The sequence below is a fragment of the Arvicanthis niloticus genome, chromosome 21 (genome assembly GCF_011762505.2).
Source record: "Arvicanthis niloticus isolate mArvNil1 chromosome 21, mArvNil1.pat.X, whole genome shotgun sequence".
In the NCBI taxonomy this organism is placed as follows: domain Eukaryota; kingdom Metazoa; phylum Chordata; class Mammalia; order Rodentia; family Muridae; genus Arvicanthis; species Arvicanthis niloticus.
This window is the reverse complement of record NC_047678.1, coordinates 22,268,927-22,288,385: the sequence shown is the minus strand read 5'-3', so window position 1 is coordinate 22,288,385 and position 19,459 is coordinate 22,268,927. Positions and strand designations below refer to the sequence as shown.

Genomic DNA, 19,459 nt, shown 5'->3' with positions numbered 1-19,459 from the left:
CGACAGAGGGAGAGCCTGCTCTCTAGACTGGGCCTTCTGAACTGAATTTCTTCCTAGAATGGAAATGCCATCAGAAACCAAGTCATCAGGGTGCAAACCACTCTTTGAGATCAGTACCAAGGGGCCTGGACTCTTTAGCTGATGTTTCAATATGGGTTTGGGTTTTTTCCTCCAGTGGATGTGTTTTCCATGAGGAAAAAGCCAGCCAACCCTTCCCAATGGGCCTCTCCTCACTCCATACTCTTCTAGGAACTCACACAACTTAACCCGAGGCTCCCAGGGGACTCTCAGAGGTTCCCAGAAGCTTAGTCCCCCTGAGATGAGGACTGACTCAGCCTCCTAAGTTTCCTCATCTATGCAATGCAGAAGTCTCTACCTCTTTGGAAACCCACATTTATAGCCGTTCCATGTCCCCCTTCCCAGGATTCACAGCTCTGATTCCCCTCACCTAACCTCTTCTAAATGCTAATATCTATGTTCCATAGAAGTGAGACATTTTTACACACACATACACACACACACACAGAGAGAGAGAGAGAGAGAGAGAGAGAGAGAGAGAGAGAGAGAGAGAGAGAGAGACTCTCACACACACAAACCCTTTTCTTCTGATCACTTTGGAAAAGATCCCTAACCATTGCAATAAGAGCAACGTTCGTTGGGTATGTAAAATATGATTAATGATACTGATTAAGTGGGAAGTGGCTAAAACCGTATCTCCTTCCCTAAAGACTTTACTTCAGTGATGGAGAACAGGGAAGTTAGATAATGGTGAGCTTATGCCCAGGCCTAGAACATTCCCAATGACTGTATTAACGGTAAGGGCTTTGTAATGGGGAAGCCACCCAGGGCAGTGCTTTTAAAGGCTAGCAGTATAATGAAGTCAGGTCACGATAGCTATGAGAAGCGGGTTGTTGAGCCTGCAGTGATCAATGCCTGCCACACCTGTAAATGTTGGGAAGTTCGGACTTTTTCCAATGGGGAAACTTTGGGGGTATTAGGGTAATGGGTAAAGTCAAGCTCCAGGAAGGCTAGACTTGATACACTGCCGCTTAAAGTAAGAAGGTTCAGAGGCAGAAATGGAGGCTGGGACAGCGTGGTGAGCCATAAGAGAGAAGCAAGGTCTGTGGAAGGGAAATGGTAGAGCCTTTCAACACTTGGGTCATGCCACTGAGTGAATTGGGTATGGCTCTCTTGCCAGAGTTATAGGTTGTCTTATTCCTGAGAACAAGGCAATCTCTCTTCCTAAATTACTTCCTAGGGGATGAGGCAGGCTGATTCCAGGTTTCACAAGGAGATCTTTCCTCTTCCTGAATGTGTCTCTTCTACTTCTGGAAAGCCTCTCTCTGTCTCTCTCTGTCTCTCTCTCTCTGTCTCTCTCTCTGTCTCTCTCTTTGTCTCTCTGTCTCTCTCTGTCTCTCTGTCTCTGTCTCTCTGTCTCTCTGTCTCTCTGTCTCTCTGTCTCTGTCTCTGTCTGTCTGTCTGTCTGTCTGTCTGTCTGTCTGTCTTCCTTGGATCCCAGTCTCGTATTGCCTAGCACCTCCACCCTGACATGGTTGACATGTTTATTTATTCTGTAAAGATATTTACAGAATAAATGCCAAGGCTACCATTGGATTGTGTGTCTCTGATTTATCATGAGGAGTTCTGCCCAAAGATTGATTTGGATGTGTGAGCAGCACTAGTCCCAGGAAGAGATTTGTAGGTGGGTGCCAAATGCCCAGCCTGACAGGAGTGGCAGACCACACATGGCACAGCCTCAGAACATTTGGGAAATTCATAATGTGAGGATTACCATTCCTGTTGTATGGCTGAAAAAATATAAGCTTCAGAGTTGCTAAGGCCTTGCATTAATTCAGGACTGCATAGTAAGCGGAAGGCCAAGCTAGAATGCTATAATGCTGTCTCTCCACAGCATTATAGGACCCTGCATACAGCCCTCCTTCATTTCTGCTAATTCCTACTGCACTGGGCTAGGGTCCCGGGCTTATTATTCCTCAGTTTAACTGTCTTCACAGCTGTGGTCTATGGTATAGAAGGCAAGCTGAGTCCACAGACATTTGGGTTGGGAGATGCTGTTCTAGACAGAGCATAGGAGGCTAGCAATTCAATCCTAGGTTTACCCTCGAGAGAAATGCAAGCATATGCCACACAGAAACTGAGATGTGAATACTCACAGAATCATTATTCTTTGTGTGTGTGTGCCTGTGCGCGTGAGCCTGCATGTGCGCATGCATGTACATGTGTGATATATAGATGCATGTAGAGGTCAGAAGACAACTTCAGCTGCCATTCCTCAGGATTTTTCCACTTTGTTTTTTGAGACAGAGTCTCTCACTGGCCTGGAATTTGTGACATAAGTCAAACTGGCTGTCTAGCAAGTTCCAGGCATTTCACCTGTCTCTGCCTCCCTAGTCCTGGGATTTCAAATTTATACCAGCATACCTGGCTTGGAGTGGGGGGTGGTGGGAGGCAGGTTCTGGGGCTTGAATTCAGGTCATCATGCTTATCAGGCAAGCTCTTTATTGATGAAGCCATTTTCCCTGACCCAGAATTATTAATTTTTTTACAATTAAAAAACATTTTCACATATGTATCGAACATAATTAGTCATATTCATGCTCCATTACTCTCTTTTCCATCCCTCTTTCTTGTTAACTCCTTTCTCCTTTTTCCTAATGAGTCTTTTTCATACTGCCATGTAGTTCAAGTATGTGTATGTGTGTGCGTGTGTGCGTGTGCGTGTCCGTGTGTGTGTGTGTGTGTGTGTGTGTGTAGGTCTTTTGCAGATAGCTACACCTTCTGCATATTCTGTATATGTCACCATTCCTCATCAATATGACAATACTTCATAGCATTAGTCTCCACCCTCTAGCCTATACCTTCTGCATATTCTGTATATGTGAATATTTCTCATCAATATGGCAGTACTTCATAGCATTAGTCTCACCCTCCAGCTTGAACACTATTTTCTGCCCCTCCTTAAATGTTCCCTGGGCCTTGGATGGTAGTGTTCTAGTCCCGTTTAGAGCTGAACACTCAACAGTCACTTTTTCAGTATTTTGACCAGTTGTGAGTCTCTGCATTAACTGTCAACCAACCAAAAAGAAGCTTGCCTGACCAGGCTGAGAGCAGTGTTAGTCTATGGGTGTAAACATAAATACTTAGAAGTCAGTTCTGGCCATACACAAGTTTAGCAAAATATCAGTAGTACATTCTCCCTAGGGTCTGTGGCCTCCTCATCCATAGGCTTTGGCCTTTTACAGTAGCAGGCATATGTTCCCACTTGAAGAATGGCCTTAGATTCCAATTGGAAAGCGGTCGGCTACCCTCCACCTCCCAAATATTCTTGCCACAGTTACAGCACTATATGCTTCTTGCCTGTCTGTCCAGAACCATAGCACAAAAGATCCACAGCTGGAAAGACAACTGGTGACCTTTCAGCCTGCAGAGCACCTTCTGGTGCTGTGGGCCCCAGCCAGCAAAGATGCTGACAGCTCAGTGCCAGCATTATCTTAACACCATCAGTGTGGAAACCATTCACGAAGAATGCTTATATTAAAAGTGGCTAGCAGGTCTTGAGTTAACATAGTTCATACCCAGACAGCAGTATCTCTAGGGGGAAATGATCACTGTGAGGACCATCTCCTATGTAAGGACCAAGGAAAATGATCTGACCATGTCCACCATGGCTTATTGTGAGATTAGAATCCTCTCCTTAAGAGTCTTCTGAGAAAACTCAGATATGAACTCTTTCAGACTGAAGAGACCATTCACCCTTCAGGAGACTTTGATATCTTCCTCAGCTGAGCAAGTTACAGGGAATTCAGTAATGACCGGCAGAACCCGAGCTGAGAGAGATGGAAACAGACCATCCCTGGTAGGACTCCCAGCTGTTTTCTTCTTAGAAAAGGTCCGAAAATTCCAAATGTCTTATTTTCATAACTTCTTCAAACATTGTACTTCAACAGAACAACTTAATTCGGAGTGCATTTACAGTTTGCTGTGAATTTTCTTTAAAATGACATGTAAATATTTTTGATGTCTTAAAAAGAAGTTTATTAACATAGTAAACTTGTATCAGTTGTTAGATTCCCAAAGTGGGTTATGGATAAGCCTCTTGAAGGAATTATTTTGACCCAAAAATCAATTAAGAGATTATGAATTAATTTCTAATAAGCAAGGATAATGCTTCAAACTTAATAATTATCATAGAAAAAAGCATATTTAATTACTTCTATATTTTGGAATTGGAAATGATTATCTGTTGGGGGGAAAATATCCCTACTGAATAAGGGCAACAAAATGAGTAAGAAAAGAAAGTTGAATGTGGTTGGATTCTTAGCTAAATTAGGGGGTCAGGACACATACCATCCCCATGCCCTCTCTGTATTCATATTCTCTCTCTCTCTCTCTCTCTCTCTCTCTCTCTCTCTCTCTCTCTCTCTCTCCTTCTCTCTCTCTCCCTCCCTCCATCCCCCCTTTCTCTGTCTCCTAAATTTGAATAATCTTGTGAACTCTTCATTTTCATTATTTCTCTCTCAGCAAAATGTTTAATTTACTCAAAAGCTTTGTGCGTCCTTGCAAAACAGATTCTTTCAAGCATTCAGCAAAACCATTTCTTCCTTTGAGGATTAAAGTAGAAAACACTGGCCAGAAATGACGGTTGAAATCAATGTTTTGGGGGTAGAAGGGTCACAGGGGTTGCCTAGTGGACTTCATCTCCCTATCTGCCTTAGTTTTTCTAGAAGTTGGTGTTTGGATGAACACCCAAGTTTCTTGCTACTTCCCATTTGTCTGATGGTTTCAGAGCACATAAAAGATCAACTTTAGAGGTAGTGTTTGTCCTTGAAAAAGGAAAACCAAGCCCATTGTTGTAGGTGCTGCTGATGGCTGAGCTGAGCGGTCAGCTGCCTCTGCCTTCCACACAGGGGCTAAAGAAATGCTCTGTTGCTTCCTCCCATGTGCTAAACTCCATCACAATTAAAGTATAAGACATCCAGAGTTCCTTGTGTGGGACACATAGTTTACCAAAGGGCTTGCGACTATCAGGACATAACTACCAAATGTTGATGGGGATCACCACAGTCCCTTTCTTCTGGATCTGTGAGCCCCTAGGTAGCTGCTGGAGTAGCCTATGCCAAATCCAGAAACAAGGGCGTTTATGATTTGGGATGCCCCAGGTTTCTGGGTCTCTCTGTTATGCCTTGTGATTGTCTTTATAGTCTGAGTTTAATGGGGACTGAACTCCAAAAACCTCAAGGGCAAGGTTGTGATCTCTTATCTCCAACCCCAGTGACCAGAGCAGGCATGCCACAGTGTTTGACAGATTCAGTTTTGAATGAAAGTTTTCTGAAGATTAGAAGTAAAGGGAAGAATCAAGCCCAGGGTTAGCCTCAGGCTACTAGGGTTGATCTCTGCAAAATTTAGTTCTGAGAATTATGCAAAAATGATGGCATTTATTATTATATATTTATGTCTGTACTTAAGATACTTTGATCACATTTACTCCCCAATTATCTCTCTTGAATTCTATTTCCTTCCCCCACCCCCACCCCCGGGTCCTATTCTTCTTCTACAGTTTTTTTCTTCCATTTTCTTGACTGTCCATGATCCCAGCAACACATATGAGGAAAAACATGTGAAATTGTCTTTTCAAATCTGGCCTGCTTTTTTTTTTTTTTTTTTTTTTTTAAGATTTATTTATTTATTTTATGTATTGACAGCTCTATCTGCGTGTACACTTACAAGTCAGAAGAGGGCATCAGATCACTTTATAGATGATCGTGAACCACCATGTGGTTGCTGGGAATTGAACTCAGGAACTCTGGAAGATCAACCAGTGTTCTTCACCTCTGAGACATCTCTCCAGCCCCAAGACTGGTTTTCTTTGCATGACAATCACATGTTCAATTTATTGCCCTGCAAATGATCTGATCTGATCTTCTTTGTGGCTGAATAGTACTCTATTGTGCAGTAGTGTGTGTGTGTGTGTGTGTGTGTGTGTGTGTGTGTGTGTGTGTGTGAGAGAGAGAGAGAGAGAGAGAGAGAGAGAGAGACAGACAGACAGACAGACAGACAGACAGACAGACAGAGACAGAGTTATCTAGTGACTTTGATGCCTTCAGGTACATACTCATATATTCAGGAGTGGTAATCTGGATTGTATAATTTTGATTGTAGATTTTGAGAAATTTGTAAGTATCTGCACATTCCCATCAAGTGTGTAAGCCTTCTTCTCTCATTTATCCTCCTGAGCTGTTGCTTCTGTTGCCCACCATAGCCATTCTGACTGGAAAGTCACAATTCCAATGTACATTTGATTTGCATTTTCCCCATAGCCAAGGATGTGAAACAGTTTTCATGTATTTATTGGCCATCTGTATGTTGACTTCTGAAACGTATCTGCTGGATTCAGTTGCCTATTTATTGGTTGCATTATTTGTTCATTCAGTGCTGAACTTGTGGAGGGTTTTTTATTTTTTTCCTTTTACTGGATATCACCCATTAGGTGAATGGCTGACAAGAATCTTCCACCTTTCTGCAGCCACCTCTTCATTCTGCTGTTTTTTCTGTTGATATACAGAAGCTTTCCAATTGGATGAACCCCGTGTGTCAACTCTTGCTTTCTCTTCTGAGCTATGGAAGTCCTTAATTCTGGAAGCCATTGCCTATGCCTGTATCATAAAGACTTCTGATGTTTTCCTCTAGATGTTTCAAATTTCAAGTCTTAAATTCATACAGTTTTGAGGTGATTTTTGTGCAGAGTGAGAGGTGGGGTTCTAATGTCAGTCATCTACACGTGGATGTCCCATTTACCCAATACCATTTGTTAATGGTTCCTTTTCCTTAACTTTTATGTTTTTCCCATCTTTGTCGAAAAATTCTGTAGCCGTGGGTTTATTTCTGGTTATTTCTTTCATCTCATTGTCTCAGCTCTATTTTGTGTTCATTTCTTGCTGTTTTATTATTATGGCTCTGTAGTGTAATATGAAATGGAGTGTTTGATGCCTCCAGTGTTTGTTTTGCTTGGGATTGCCTTGGCTACTTGGGGTCTTTTATACTTCCTTATGAACTTCAGGGATTTCTTTTTTCTTCTAGTTCTGTGAAGAATATCATTAGAATTGTGGTAAGGATTATACTGAATCTATGAATCATTTTCAGCAATATGGCTGTTTCCCAGTATCAGTTTATGTGGGGCACTCATGGTCTTTCCGTCCTCTGGTGTCTTCTATTTCTTTGGGGTTTCAGAGTTTTCATTACAAATGCCTTTCATCTCCTTGGTTAGGTTTATGTCTAGATTCTGTTGATGTTATCACTAATGCGATTGTTTTCCCGATTTCTTTTTCAGTGAGTTCATTTCTGGTGCTTAGAGAATCTACTGATTCTCAAGTGCTGATTTTGTCTTCGACTGCTCTCCTAAATTTGTAAATCAAATTTATAATCTTGCTGTGGAGTCTTTCAGAGACTTCGGCTTCTTCTTTTCCAATGTCTCCTCTGATTTCTTCGGTGTCTTACTGGTATTTCAAAGTATATTTTTCAGTCTTTCAGTATTTGTGAAATATCTGTAGTTTTCCTTGTCAGCTATTTCTAGTTTTTCCATGCGGTAAACTGGTGAGATCTAAACAAATATTTCAGTATTTTCACATTTGCCACACCTCACTGCATATCTTTGAAAGGACAAGTTTGGGGGACAGATCCATGAGCTTCTGAGATGAGTGTATTCTGCATTCTTTGGATCGAGTAGTTTATAGATGTGTGCTGATTCCATTGGAGCCACAGTGCAGTTGATCTCTGGTGTTTCACTGTTGATCTTTGGTTTTGATAGCCTATCCTTTGGAGACAATAGAATAGTAAAGTTACCTACTGTCAGCCTTTTAGCCACCATAAAAATATCCCAGAAAAATTACTTAAAGGAGGAAAGGTTTACTCCTACTCATACTTTTACAGGTTTCAATCCACAGTTGGTCTTCTTCATAGCTATGAGCCTGTGGTGAAGCAATGTATCATAGCAATAGGAAGGCATGGTAGAACAAACCTGCTCACCTTCTGATGACCAAGAAGCAGAGAGACAGGAAGGGGCTGTAGACAATATATTCTTTTCAAAGATACACCCCAAGTGTTCTTCTTTGACTAGGCCTCACCTCCTAGTTTCCATCACATGCTAAAAATGCCATCAGGTTGTGATTCTATCAGTGGTTGATGATGGTTTGTTGATGGTTTTCCACATCTTGGTAGCACCATCAGCCTGGGACAAACCTTCAAATATACCAGCTTTCAAGGGAAATTTAATAGACAAACCACAGCACACATTAATATTGTATTGATTCCTATTTGTATCTTCATGGATACATTTTATGGATATATCTACTATGAGTTGAGTCATACCGATATCAGTGTGTATATATTTACACTCATTGTATCTTCTTAATATGATGTTTCTTTTATCAATATGTATCACATTTATCTCTTATAGTTTTAGGTTGTGGTCTGCTTTGTTGGATATAGGATAGCCACTTTACTTGTTTTCATACTCTGTTTTCTGGAAATATAACTTTTTATCCATTTTTTGTTCAGTTTGTGTATTTCTTTGCCACTATGGTGAGTTTCCTGCAGGCAGCAAGTAGTTGGATGTTGTTTTATCATCTAAGAGGCCAGACTTTTTTGCCTTTTAACTGGAGAATTATAACGGTTTACAATAAGGATTACTCGTAAAATGCATGTTCTAATTCCTGCCTTAGTGTTGCTTTTTCTAAAGTTTGATTCCCTCCCACGTCCCATTTGCTCATTTGGTCTTAGTATATTTATTCTTCCCTATGTTATTTTGGTTGTGTTTATCTTTCTTTTCTGTGTGGAAGACTTTGAAATATCTCCTGTAATGCTGACATAATGTCATGACTTGCTTTAGTTCATGTTTATCTTGAGGGTCTTTATTTCTCCTTCTGTTCTGAATGCAGAAAAAGAAAAGATGAAACATGAGAAAAAGGAACAAAAAAATTTGAGGGAAAATCAAATCAAAGATTTTAAAATAGAAACCAGCAAAGGGGAAAATGAGAAAAAGAAAATATTCTAGTGAGTTTTTTTTTCTTTAAAAGAATAGATGATAAAATGGAAAACAGTTAATTTTTCTACTTTTTCCTCTCTCTCTCTCTCTCTCTCTCTCTCTCTCTCTCTCTCTCTCTCTCTCTCCTCTTCCTTTTTAGGGGGAAGGGTCTATAGCTCAGTCTCACCTTGGACTCAGTAAGTAGGGGAAGGTGAATAAAATAGCCTGGAACTCCTGGTCTTTCTGCTTTTTCCTCCTGAGGCAGAATTACAGAGTTGCACCATCACATCCAGTTTTCTGTTATTCTGGAGAATGAACACATGTCTTCATATAGTAGGTGAGAACTCAACCAATTGAGATACAGCTATAGCTTAAGAATTAAATATTAAGGCTGTTTCCTTCTGGGGAGTGAGTGGAGTAGGAAGATGAGCTGAGTTCTTTCTCTGCCTCTGTGAGCTAGCAAGCTTTATGGGGTACCCCAGCATCTGGCCCATGAGCCTTCATTGGTAAAATCAAACAGCTGGGATTTTTGGTTTTAAAACAACATTTTGGCTCTCCAACTTGTGGCAAGGCCCCAGGGATACCGAGAGATTACTCTTGCTGAGGACAACCTGAGAAGCCATCAGATTTGGTCCTGTGCATCAAGCCAGAAGCAGCCACAGGGATGGATATGTTTCTGGTGATTCGACACAAGAAGACCACCATCTTTGCTGAGGCCAAGGAGTCGAGCCCAGTGTTGGAGCTCAAGCACATAGTTGAGGGCATCCTGAAGAGGCCTCCTGATGAGCAGCTGCTGTTCAAGGATGACCAGCTCCTTGATGAGACAAAAACTCTGGCTGAATGTGGCTTTACCAGTGAGGTAGCAAACCCACAGGCCCCAGCCACAGTGGGTCTGGCATTCAGAACAGAAGATGCCTTTGAAGGCCTGGATATCTACCCCTATTGTTATCCTCCCGAACGTCCAGATGTGATGAAGGATTCTGCAAACAGTGTTAAGGAACAAGTTGTGCAGTGAGGGCCCCAGGCCCACCTCATAGAGACCCATTCTTCACACCCCCCTCCAAAAAAAATTTGGCTGTCTTATTAAATAATTTTTAACCCCCCAAAAGAATTAAATATTAAAAAGGGGCAGGAAGATGCAAATGTAAATTCCAATCTAAGCAGGCACAACAAAAAAATAGTTTTAATCAAAAGCAAGCAAACAAACAAACAAAAACCTTGCAAATTTCCTTTCTGTGGCTGTGGAGGCAGAAGGGAAAGTTCTGTGCAAGCTTTGGAGAAAGCATAGACTGTATACTGCCTACCTTTCTCTGTTTCTCTTTTGTTCAACCAATGAAAAGGAATGGTTTGTAGACAGAACCACTTGTAACTCCTGGTGCAGGAATGTGTGCTCTCCAGATTCACACAGGTTTCATCTTCTACATGCATTCCAGTGGCTGGCCTGTTACTAGCCTCTGTTGCAGATCCAGGTCTAGATCCATGTTTGGATGACAGGGAAACAGTACGGAGTTACAACCATCAGCTCTGAAGCAGAGCTGGGACAGCAGTGGATCCTGTCCTAATCTGGTTTCCATCACTGCGATAAAACACTAACCAAAACCAACTTGAAAAAGGTTCACTTTAGCTTACACTTCAGGCATCGGTTCATAACTGAGAGAAGTCAGGGTAGAAGCTCAAGGCAGGAACCTAGAGACAGGAACTAAAGCAAAGATGGCCCACTGTTGGGGAATGCTGCTCAATGGCTTTCTCTCCATGGCTTGTTTAGCTTGTTCTTTTGTATAAGCCAGGACTACCCGCCATGGAGGCGCCACCGCTCGCAGTGGACTGGGCCCTCCCACATCATTTCTAAGTAATCACTTATAAATAAAATGTCCCACAGACATGCTCAGAGGCCAATACAACAAGATTCCCCAATTGAATTTTTCTCTTCTTGGGTCATTTTAGTTTGTGTCAACTTTACATAAACTGAGCCACACAGATCTGGTGACCCCCCCCCACCCACCCACCCTTAGCTCTGGTGTTCTTAAACAGCTCCAATAGGCAGTTACCCACAGGTACAGGCTTACCTCATCACCTCAGTGCTTGATAACTTCCCCCTCACACTAGTGATCCAAACTGGCAAATGCCTTTGTTCTGCCTCCAGTCCTCTTTACCCTACCCCCCACCCCACCCCACCCACACACACTTTTCCACCCTTTGGTCTCATCCTGGTGTGGCTTTCCACCTAATGGAGTTCTTACTTTTCTCATTATTATTGTTACTGTTGTTTAATAATTATTACTATTATTTAGTTTTTTGAAGGTTCCACTGAACAGATCTGACTGATCTGAAACCCACCGTGTAGGCCCAGGCTGGCCTAAAACTTGCAGCAATCCTCCTACTTCAATCTCTTGAGGATTGGGACTTCAAATGTGAGGCATCATGCCTGACTCTTCAAACATTTGGGTCAGAGTCTTTTCTATGGTTGCCAGACTAGCTCTCCAGCCAGCACTTGTATCATCAGCTCATGGCTCCATTCCCAGACGCGGGAAAATGAAGGAACCTTTGAACCTGGGAACTCTCCCAGCTGTAAGCCCAGGCAAGACCTTATCAAATGTCTTTTCAACAACTACATATTGTGGATCCAAGAAAGCTCCCTGTGTGCCTTTCTTCTGTATGGGTCCTGGTTCCCCTGCCCACTCTGCTGGACCTCTGCATGGTCCCAGGCCTGTGAGACTGTGTCTCCTCAGCTTCCTCAGCATCCTTTTACCGTTTTCTCTGTCTTCTGCACAAAGCTACCAACCTCAGTGCCAGAAAGTTCTTTCTCCCACTCAGTCTTCTGTATAAAACTATTAACCTTGGTGCTGGGACATTTTCTTCTCACCCTCTATTCTGCTCTCCAGAAAGTTTTCTTAAAGTCCACTTACAGATAAACTTTAGTGCTTTTTGTGATCCCCCCACTCTAAGAAGTAGCTGCTCTTCTGCCTTTGATTCTCTCCTCCAGAGAAGATACTATTGCTGTGTGCTTTTAACTGGCCAGGGCTTAGAGTCCTGTTTTGTTTCTTTATTTACTTGTTTAATTTGTTACTGCTTTTGTTGAGACACAGTCTCATACAGTGTAGGCTGGTCTGGACCTCACTATGTAACCAAGAATGACCTTTAGCTTTTGATGCTGTGCCTCTGTCTTCCCCAAAACTGGCATTACAGATGTTCACCATCATGCTTACTTTTTTGTGGTGCAAGGGATTGACCCCAGAGTTCAGAGCATGCTCAGAGAGAACTCTAGCAGCTGACCTACATTCCCAGCTCTGAGTCTTCCAGTATTAACAGATGGCATTTTACCTCTTGAGACAGAGGGAACCTGAAAACCTGTGGCATTTCCAAATCAACATCATGTAGACTGTGCTTCCACATGGCCTACAAGGGTAGTCTGAGTGTCAAGATGTGGTAGGGAAGCACTGTTAACAGGAGCTCTTCCATCATCCCCATCTTGGGTCACACTGGGACCCCCAAATATGAGGCAACTCTGAGAGACTGTGTCACTTTTTGAACTACCTTGGCTTCCCTCCAAAGCATGCATACAGGGTCCTGAGCAAGGCCAACATGTGCCATCCAAATGGCTTACCACAGAGGCTATGGCTAAATCAGGGGCCCAGTTCCCAGTTTCATTTACCTTATCAGTTGGATGTAACATATTTGGTCCCCTGACTGCTTCCTTCCACTTGGTTTCCAGGCAATCATCCCTTTCAGGCTTCTACTCCATTGGCCTTGCCTTCTCGGGGCCTTTTGCTGTTTTCTACTTGTTTTTAACATCTTAAAACATGCATTCCACTAGGTATCTTCATGATCTGTCAGGTCCATGCCTTTCTGATTTATTGAAGTGCTAATAGCTCCAACTTTATACACGTGTCTCCCTATCCCCTGTCTACACAGGACATCTTAGATACATGAAGAGTAGCCTTCAAAGTGGAACACCTGGTCTCCCTTCCCAGATGGCTACTCTTGATGTCATCTCTCATCTCATTCAATGGCAGCTTTGGCCCTTTGGCTGTTCCAAACAAAAACCTTGCAGTCATTTTAAATTCTTTTTCTTCTATATCCCACATCTATGGAGATATTCCCAAAGCCAGCATTCCTTGATTTGTGAAGGGCTACATCCCCTGGACACTGTCACAGAGTTGGAAAGACAGTAAATTAAAATTACATTGCTCATGATGTTTCCAGGAGAGACAACTCTCCAATCACCCTAGATTGGTTACCCACAACAGACCAGAGGAGTAATCACACTCAAGTCTGGTTTACAACAGCAGTGACTCCACTAGGGTTATTAATGGGAGCATGGGTGACCCAAAGACAGCTGCATCACTGAGAAGCCTTCCCCAACATCTGTGACAATTGTTGAAGCAATTGTCACAATGAAGCAAGCTTCCATCTCTGATGCTCCCTACACAATCCACAGGCAGCTAGCTCCACCAGAGACTTTCATTTCTCCAGAAATTGTTATTGCTTGTATAAACTTGGGAAAGGACCTTGTGAATCTTGTCATTTTCTGAACATCCTGTGGCTTTTAAGTTTTATGAGCTTTTTGAGTCTTCTGAGTCTCCCTCTTCTTTCCAGGTCTTTTTGGATGGAAAGAGCTATACCACAGCACTCAGTGCACCTAACACCAAGTTTAGGCCAACCTAACTTATATATACTGTAGAACCTAGTTTATAAGAATGTATCAAATATTGCCTATAACTTAATAAAAAGAGCTATGTCCCAAAGACACACACACACACACACACACACACACACAGGTGATATAGTAACTGTGGGTGATGGGCTGGGGTCTCTGTATGTTTATAATGTGGCTTATTGCTGCTGCCCAGCACTGAGAGAGTATTGTAGTTGATATTACTAGGTTGGCAAAGGATCAAAATCAGAAATATTTTCTGCTGAATACAAATCACTTTTTAAAAAATGTGGTAGAGTTGAAGAAGCAAGGTCAAAGTATTGTTATGTTGAAGACCGTTTCTATATAGGCTCTAACCACTCTGTTGTTGAAGTCTGACCTCACAAGAGTGGCTTTAGGATAGGTCCTTCTGCTTTTGCTGGCCCACACCTTCTGTTTGCAGCACAGAAGACGATGACACTGTCAGCACACAAGTCACATTGTCATTGTTTGGGTGTTATCTGCCCTTTCCCTTCTCTATTCACCTGGAGTAGAAGCCCAAGGCCCTCTCCCTTGGCGATGATTCTTCCAAGTCAGACCCTTTGCTCCAGCTGTTTCTTCTCAAATGCTGCTTCTGCTATTCTGGAGCGTATGCTCCTGTACCTGCAACTCAGGAAAGCCTTTGCTGATCACAGCCAGGCACCTCCTACAATGGTGTCTACCTCAGCTTTCCCTACTTAATTTCCCCCATTGGGCTTACTATCTTTTATATACCCTGTTATTTGTTTATCCTGTCTAGACTCTGAATCCCTCCAGTAGAGAGTAGGTTCCATGAAGGCAAGAAACTTTACTTTCCTCGTGAGAACCTAGAAGAACAACTCTATGTCACATGCGCAGTACCTGTTTAATTAATTAACAAAGCTGGACTACAGTACCAAGGAAGGAAGAGAAAATGCATTAGACAGCTGAGTGAAGATAAAACGTTCTTTTAACTTATTTAGTAGTTTAGTAGATCAAATTTGACATCATAAAAGCAAATAGGGATTATGAATCTCCACAGCAGAAATCCAACTCTATAGACATGGTGAGAAAAAACATACCTTAGGGAAATCTAGATGTTATGTGTGACTTTAACTTCAGGATTGAACAACAAAGGAATGCTTTTGATTGAAAGACTAATGGTTCCCTTAATAGAATACACAGAATGTGGAAGATACTAGGCTTAAATTTAACTTATAGTACAAATAATGGTACTTTTATCTCATGCCTACAGAGATTGGGACAACATGGGTCCAATTACTAAAGGCACTATAGGTAGCAGAGTGTCCTGCTATGGCAGAAATAGCAGCTGGCCATCCTTTATAGCATGGAAAACTCAAGTACAATCTGACTTGTCTCTTTAGATCTTTATTCTGTGCAACAAGAAATGTTCTAGACTACTTTAGTTGGGAGAGGTAAGACCAAGGAGAAGAAGACAAATTTGAGATATAGATAAAGAAGATTCATAAGAGGTGGGAGTTACAGAAGCACAGGGCAGGATGCCCCACAAGAAACAGGAACTTGGCAGCAAGTATTTGGTAGGGATGTTGTAGGGGGAGCCAGACCACAGTAATCATCAAATTCCAGGGAAAGAGAGAGGGGAGGAAGGAAGAAAGGGAGGGAGGGAGGGAAGGAGGGAGGGAGGAAGGGAGGGAGGGAGGGAGGGAGGAAGGGAGGGAGGGAGGGAGGGAGGGAGGGAGGGAAACTGGGTTGGAAGAATTTTACACAGCTGTACTATTAACGTGAAACTTTGGAAAGATCACTGTTGAATCTTTGATTTGAAGTTTCTATTGGAGAAACCCATGTTTTGCAGGGAAGGGTTGGCTATCCAGTGATCAGCTGAAGTCCAGAAGGAGTCAAGCCTCTGTGTGAATACAGCAGTATAACATCTGAGACCTTTAGTCAGTTACAGCCCTAGGAGTAGGAGCTCTGAGAGACATGCTATGGCCAATACATGCACTTTGGTAGGCTTTGTGCGTACCGACCTTCAAAGTCCCAGAGGACACTGATGCTAAGGTGTCCTGGTAACATTTCCCACCCTTCTCATTCTTGTGAGAGAACTGGGAGCATCTGTAGAATGCATATTCTGCTTCCACTCCCCCGGCACAGGCTGATGTCAGTAGGTGCTACATTCCAATGAACTGTGGGCAAGTCTATGCCTTTCCCTTTGCATGACCTGCTACTTGTGATTCTGTAATCCTGGGTCTTGAAGGGAATCTGTTAACTTAAATTGAGGATAGTAAATGTCACTCAGCCGTGGTCCCCAGAGAAACCCTTGTAAAGTGGAGTTTGAGTGAGGAAGCGACCTTCATCACTACACAGGTGCCAGGACTAAAGAAAGCAGCCCCTGAGCTGGGCGCAGATTGAGCTTCATCCATTACCAGCCTCCTCCCTCAGGGAGACAGCCCTCATTTATTATTTCCAGACTGTTTTCATTTTACTTACATGGTGTGAAAAAAAAATGTTGAATTGGGAAATAAATATTATTTCCAAACAGAAATTTCATAATCGTCTTTGCTGATCTTGGAGTTATTATCCTGTTTCCAAACGTTTGCTTTCCGTATCATTTCTTCGTTTGTGCTTGTGAGTTCCTCATTGCAAATGTTCTCATTTGGAGGTTTCTGGCGGGGCCTCTGTTACGGCTCTGTGTTCTTGTCTTCATGAGGGATGCTACCTCCTTGCTTTTTGAAGTACATTAAAATCGTACACGTAGTACCAGAGAGAAATATTTGCCGGAATGTTCCTTTCTATTGCGTGGTTGCTTTGCACTGATCAGTTCCACTCTCAATATTGTCTTATCCTAGGATCTTGGCTCTGCCATAGCTCAACCCATCAACTCATTATTTCTCTTCCTCCTGTTCTTCCAGGTCTCTCTGATTTTGGACTGAGTTTTTTTAAAAAGTGTGTGTGTGTGTGTGTGTGTGTGTGTGTGTGTGTGTGTGTGTGTGTGGTCATAGTACACATGTGAAGGTCAAAGTACAAGTCCATAGTGTCAGTTCCCTTATTCCATTTTTATGCCGGAATCAGGGATTGAACTCAGGTTTCCAGGCTTCACAGCAAGCACCTTTACCTGCTCAACCATCTCACCAGCCCTTCTATAAGTTTTTTTTAGTTTGTACCATGAGTGTACCACATTTATCCCAGCCCTGTCCACATGTGCTTTCTTCTGCTAAATGAACACCTTCTGTCTCCTCTGTCGTTTCAACTCCATTCAGCCTAAAAAACCCACAGGGAGTTCTAGGCAGATCCATTTCATGTAATGAGAAAGCACAGAAGTCTCTCTTTATTTATCTCTGAGAGATCGCACTTCTCCTATATAGAACGTCTCTTCAGCTGGCCTGTCTCTTCCTCTCTCCACAGCCCCCTCCACTGTTCCTATCATGCACCAGGTCAGTGCCACCATGAGGAGCATCACCTTGTCATGGCCTCAGCCAGAGCAGCCCAATGGCATCATCCTGGACTATGAGATCCGGTACTATGAGAAGGTGAGCCAGCTTTGACCTCATCTAAGGCCGGGCCAATACAGTTGAGTGAGTGTGGCCAGTGGTGGGCACAAGGAGATGGGGTGGAGGGAGCCAATAGGGAGAAAGAATTGGATGCTGGAGGCCAGGGGCTCCCAGGGGAGACAGCCAGGTCTGCTTTTTCTGGGCTCTCTCTGCATTGACTTGTGATAGAGCCTTCAGACTCATCACCTGACAGTTCACTGGATCGGACTGTTCAAATCATTCCTACAGGCATGCAATTGCTGTCTCGAGGAGGATACAGTAAAACCTCCTGGTGCCCCTGAGCCTCCAGAGGATTTCAGAGTCTTATTGATGAGTGGGTCTCAAAGTTGTTGATCCCGGGGCCTTCGACTCAAGCTTATTTATTTATAAATATATGCACATGTCATGATACTAATGTGGAGGTTAAGGAACATGAAGTTGGATGTTTCTGAGGGTGAGATAAAAAGAATGAATTGAAATAGAAACCTGTGTGTCACATTCCCTGGGGAGTCAGCTGCTGCTGCTGAAGACCACACAGGGCATGTGTTGGCAAGAAAAGAGAAACTGTGCCCTGGGGAGTTTGGTCCCAAACCAGTTCATCATCCAGGGAAACAGGACATCCTCCACAGTGGTGAACTGCAGCATTTGCAAAATTCTTTGAAGAGCAGTGTGCTTCTGACACAGTATTTGGAGAAGCACCAGATGCATCTGTTTATTTGTTGAAGAGCTTGTTCACTCTACTGTTTGGTGGGGTCTAATCTAGGATGTATTAGTGAACAAAAGAGTTCTGCCATCGGGAGTCTCGCTTCCCCAAAGAGGGAGACAGACTGAGCAATGAACATACAAATTATGGAAATGATTAGAGTGTTTAAAATAATAGCATAAAACAAATAGAGGATCTGGCAAGATCCTCAGAGGGCAAAGGTGTTCTGTGAGCAAACGTGATGACCTTTGATATCTCAGAAGAAAGAACCAACTGCCACAAGTTTGTTCTCTGGTCTCCACATGTGTGTAGTGGCATGCAAACACCTCCCCCCATCATTCACACACACACGTGTGTGTGTGTGTGTGTGTGTGTGTGTGTGTGTGTGTGTGTATTATATAGACAGACAGACAGACAGAGGCACAAAAAATAATGAACTTTTAAAAAATGAAAGGAAACAAAAAACAGAACAGAGAAATGGATTCATAAAAGCCAGGCAGGGCTAAGTCACAGACTTAAATAAAATGGCCATAGTCAGCCTCTTGGAGAAGATAAGACCTCTTTCAATATCTGAAGAAAGTAAACTTATGAAGCAGTTATCTCAGCAAGGAGAGAATGCTAGGGCCCGCAAAGTCATTGCAGCTGCCGCCATTCCTACGTGGGAGCAGGAAGCAGATGAGAACACCTGGATTGAGGCAGGCAGCAGGGGAATAGTACCTGTGTGAGCGAGCTCATAACCAGAAGTCTGCAGGTTGAGCTGTAATGAATCAAGCTTTACTACTGAGTGAGGCAGGAAGCCACCACAGGGCTAAGAGCAGAAGAGAGACAGGATGTGACTTATATTCTGAACATCATTCAGGCTGTAAATAGTCCTGCTAGATCCATAATCATCTGTCAGGAAGATAGATATTTGAATTGGAGCGTCAACTGCGAGCTGTTGAAATTAGCTGGCTCCTATGTCTACAGTGCACACTGCAGGTAGAGCTAACAGGATGTCTAAGTTGGATGGGATATGGATGAGTTTCAGAGAGCCCCTCTAGAGTGATGTGGGCATCATCAACCGAGGAGGAGATCTTGGTGGGTAATAGATATTGGGATGGAAGAAGAGAGGAAGTGTAGCTCTGCTAAAACGCCTGTAAGAAAGCCAGGCCTCTGTTTGGAATAAGAATCCCGTGACCTCGGCCAGATGATAATTTCTAATTTAGAATTAGGAGAGGGGATGGGTTGAAGATGCCTAGGTGAGGGTTGCTAGGATGTACACAGTATAAAATCCTTTGCCTAGGCAAGGTCATCTGCTGGGCAGATGGGCTGGAGAGAATCAGGGATAAAGATCACAGCTGCACAGAGAGGCCAGATAAATGGCCCAGCAGCAGTGCGTTCGAAACAAAGCCCTGATTTCCAGCACCCTGACAAGCTGCTGTGGTCCTGTGACTTAACCATTCCAGTGCACAGCTTGTACATTGGTGACGTGGTAGCAGTTTTACATTCCTGAAAGGAGAGGTGCAGACAGGTCACCAGTCTTGCCTGTGGGGAGGTGCTGCCCTCAGCATTATGGCAGC

At 43.0% G+C, this 19,459-nt stretch overlaps 1 protein-coding gene and 1 pseudogene across 1 annotated transcript in view; both read left to right on the top strand.

Moving 5' to 3' along the window:
- Ephb1 (EPH receptor B1) overlaps nucleotides 1-19,459 on the top strand; it is a 427,245-nt gene that overhangs the window by 322,317 nt on the left and 85,469 nt on the right. The window contains exon 6 of the mRNA XM_034484387.2: nucleotides 17,073-17,197. Within this exon, the coding sequence (XP_034340278.2) occupies nucleotides 17,073-17,197 (125 nt within the window). The remainder of the gene's footprint in view (nucleotides 1-17,072; nucleotides 17,198-19,459) is intronic.
- LOC117693415 (elongin-B pseudogene) lies at nucleotides 9,705-10,055 on the top strand (annotated as a pseudogene).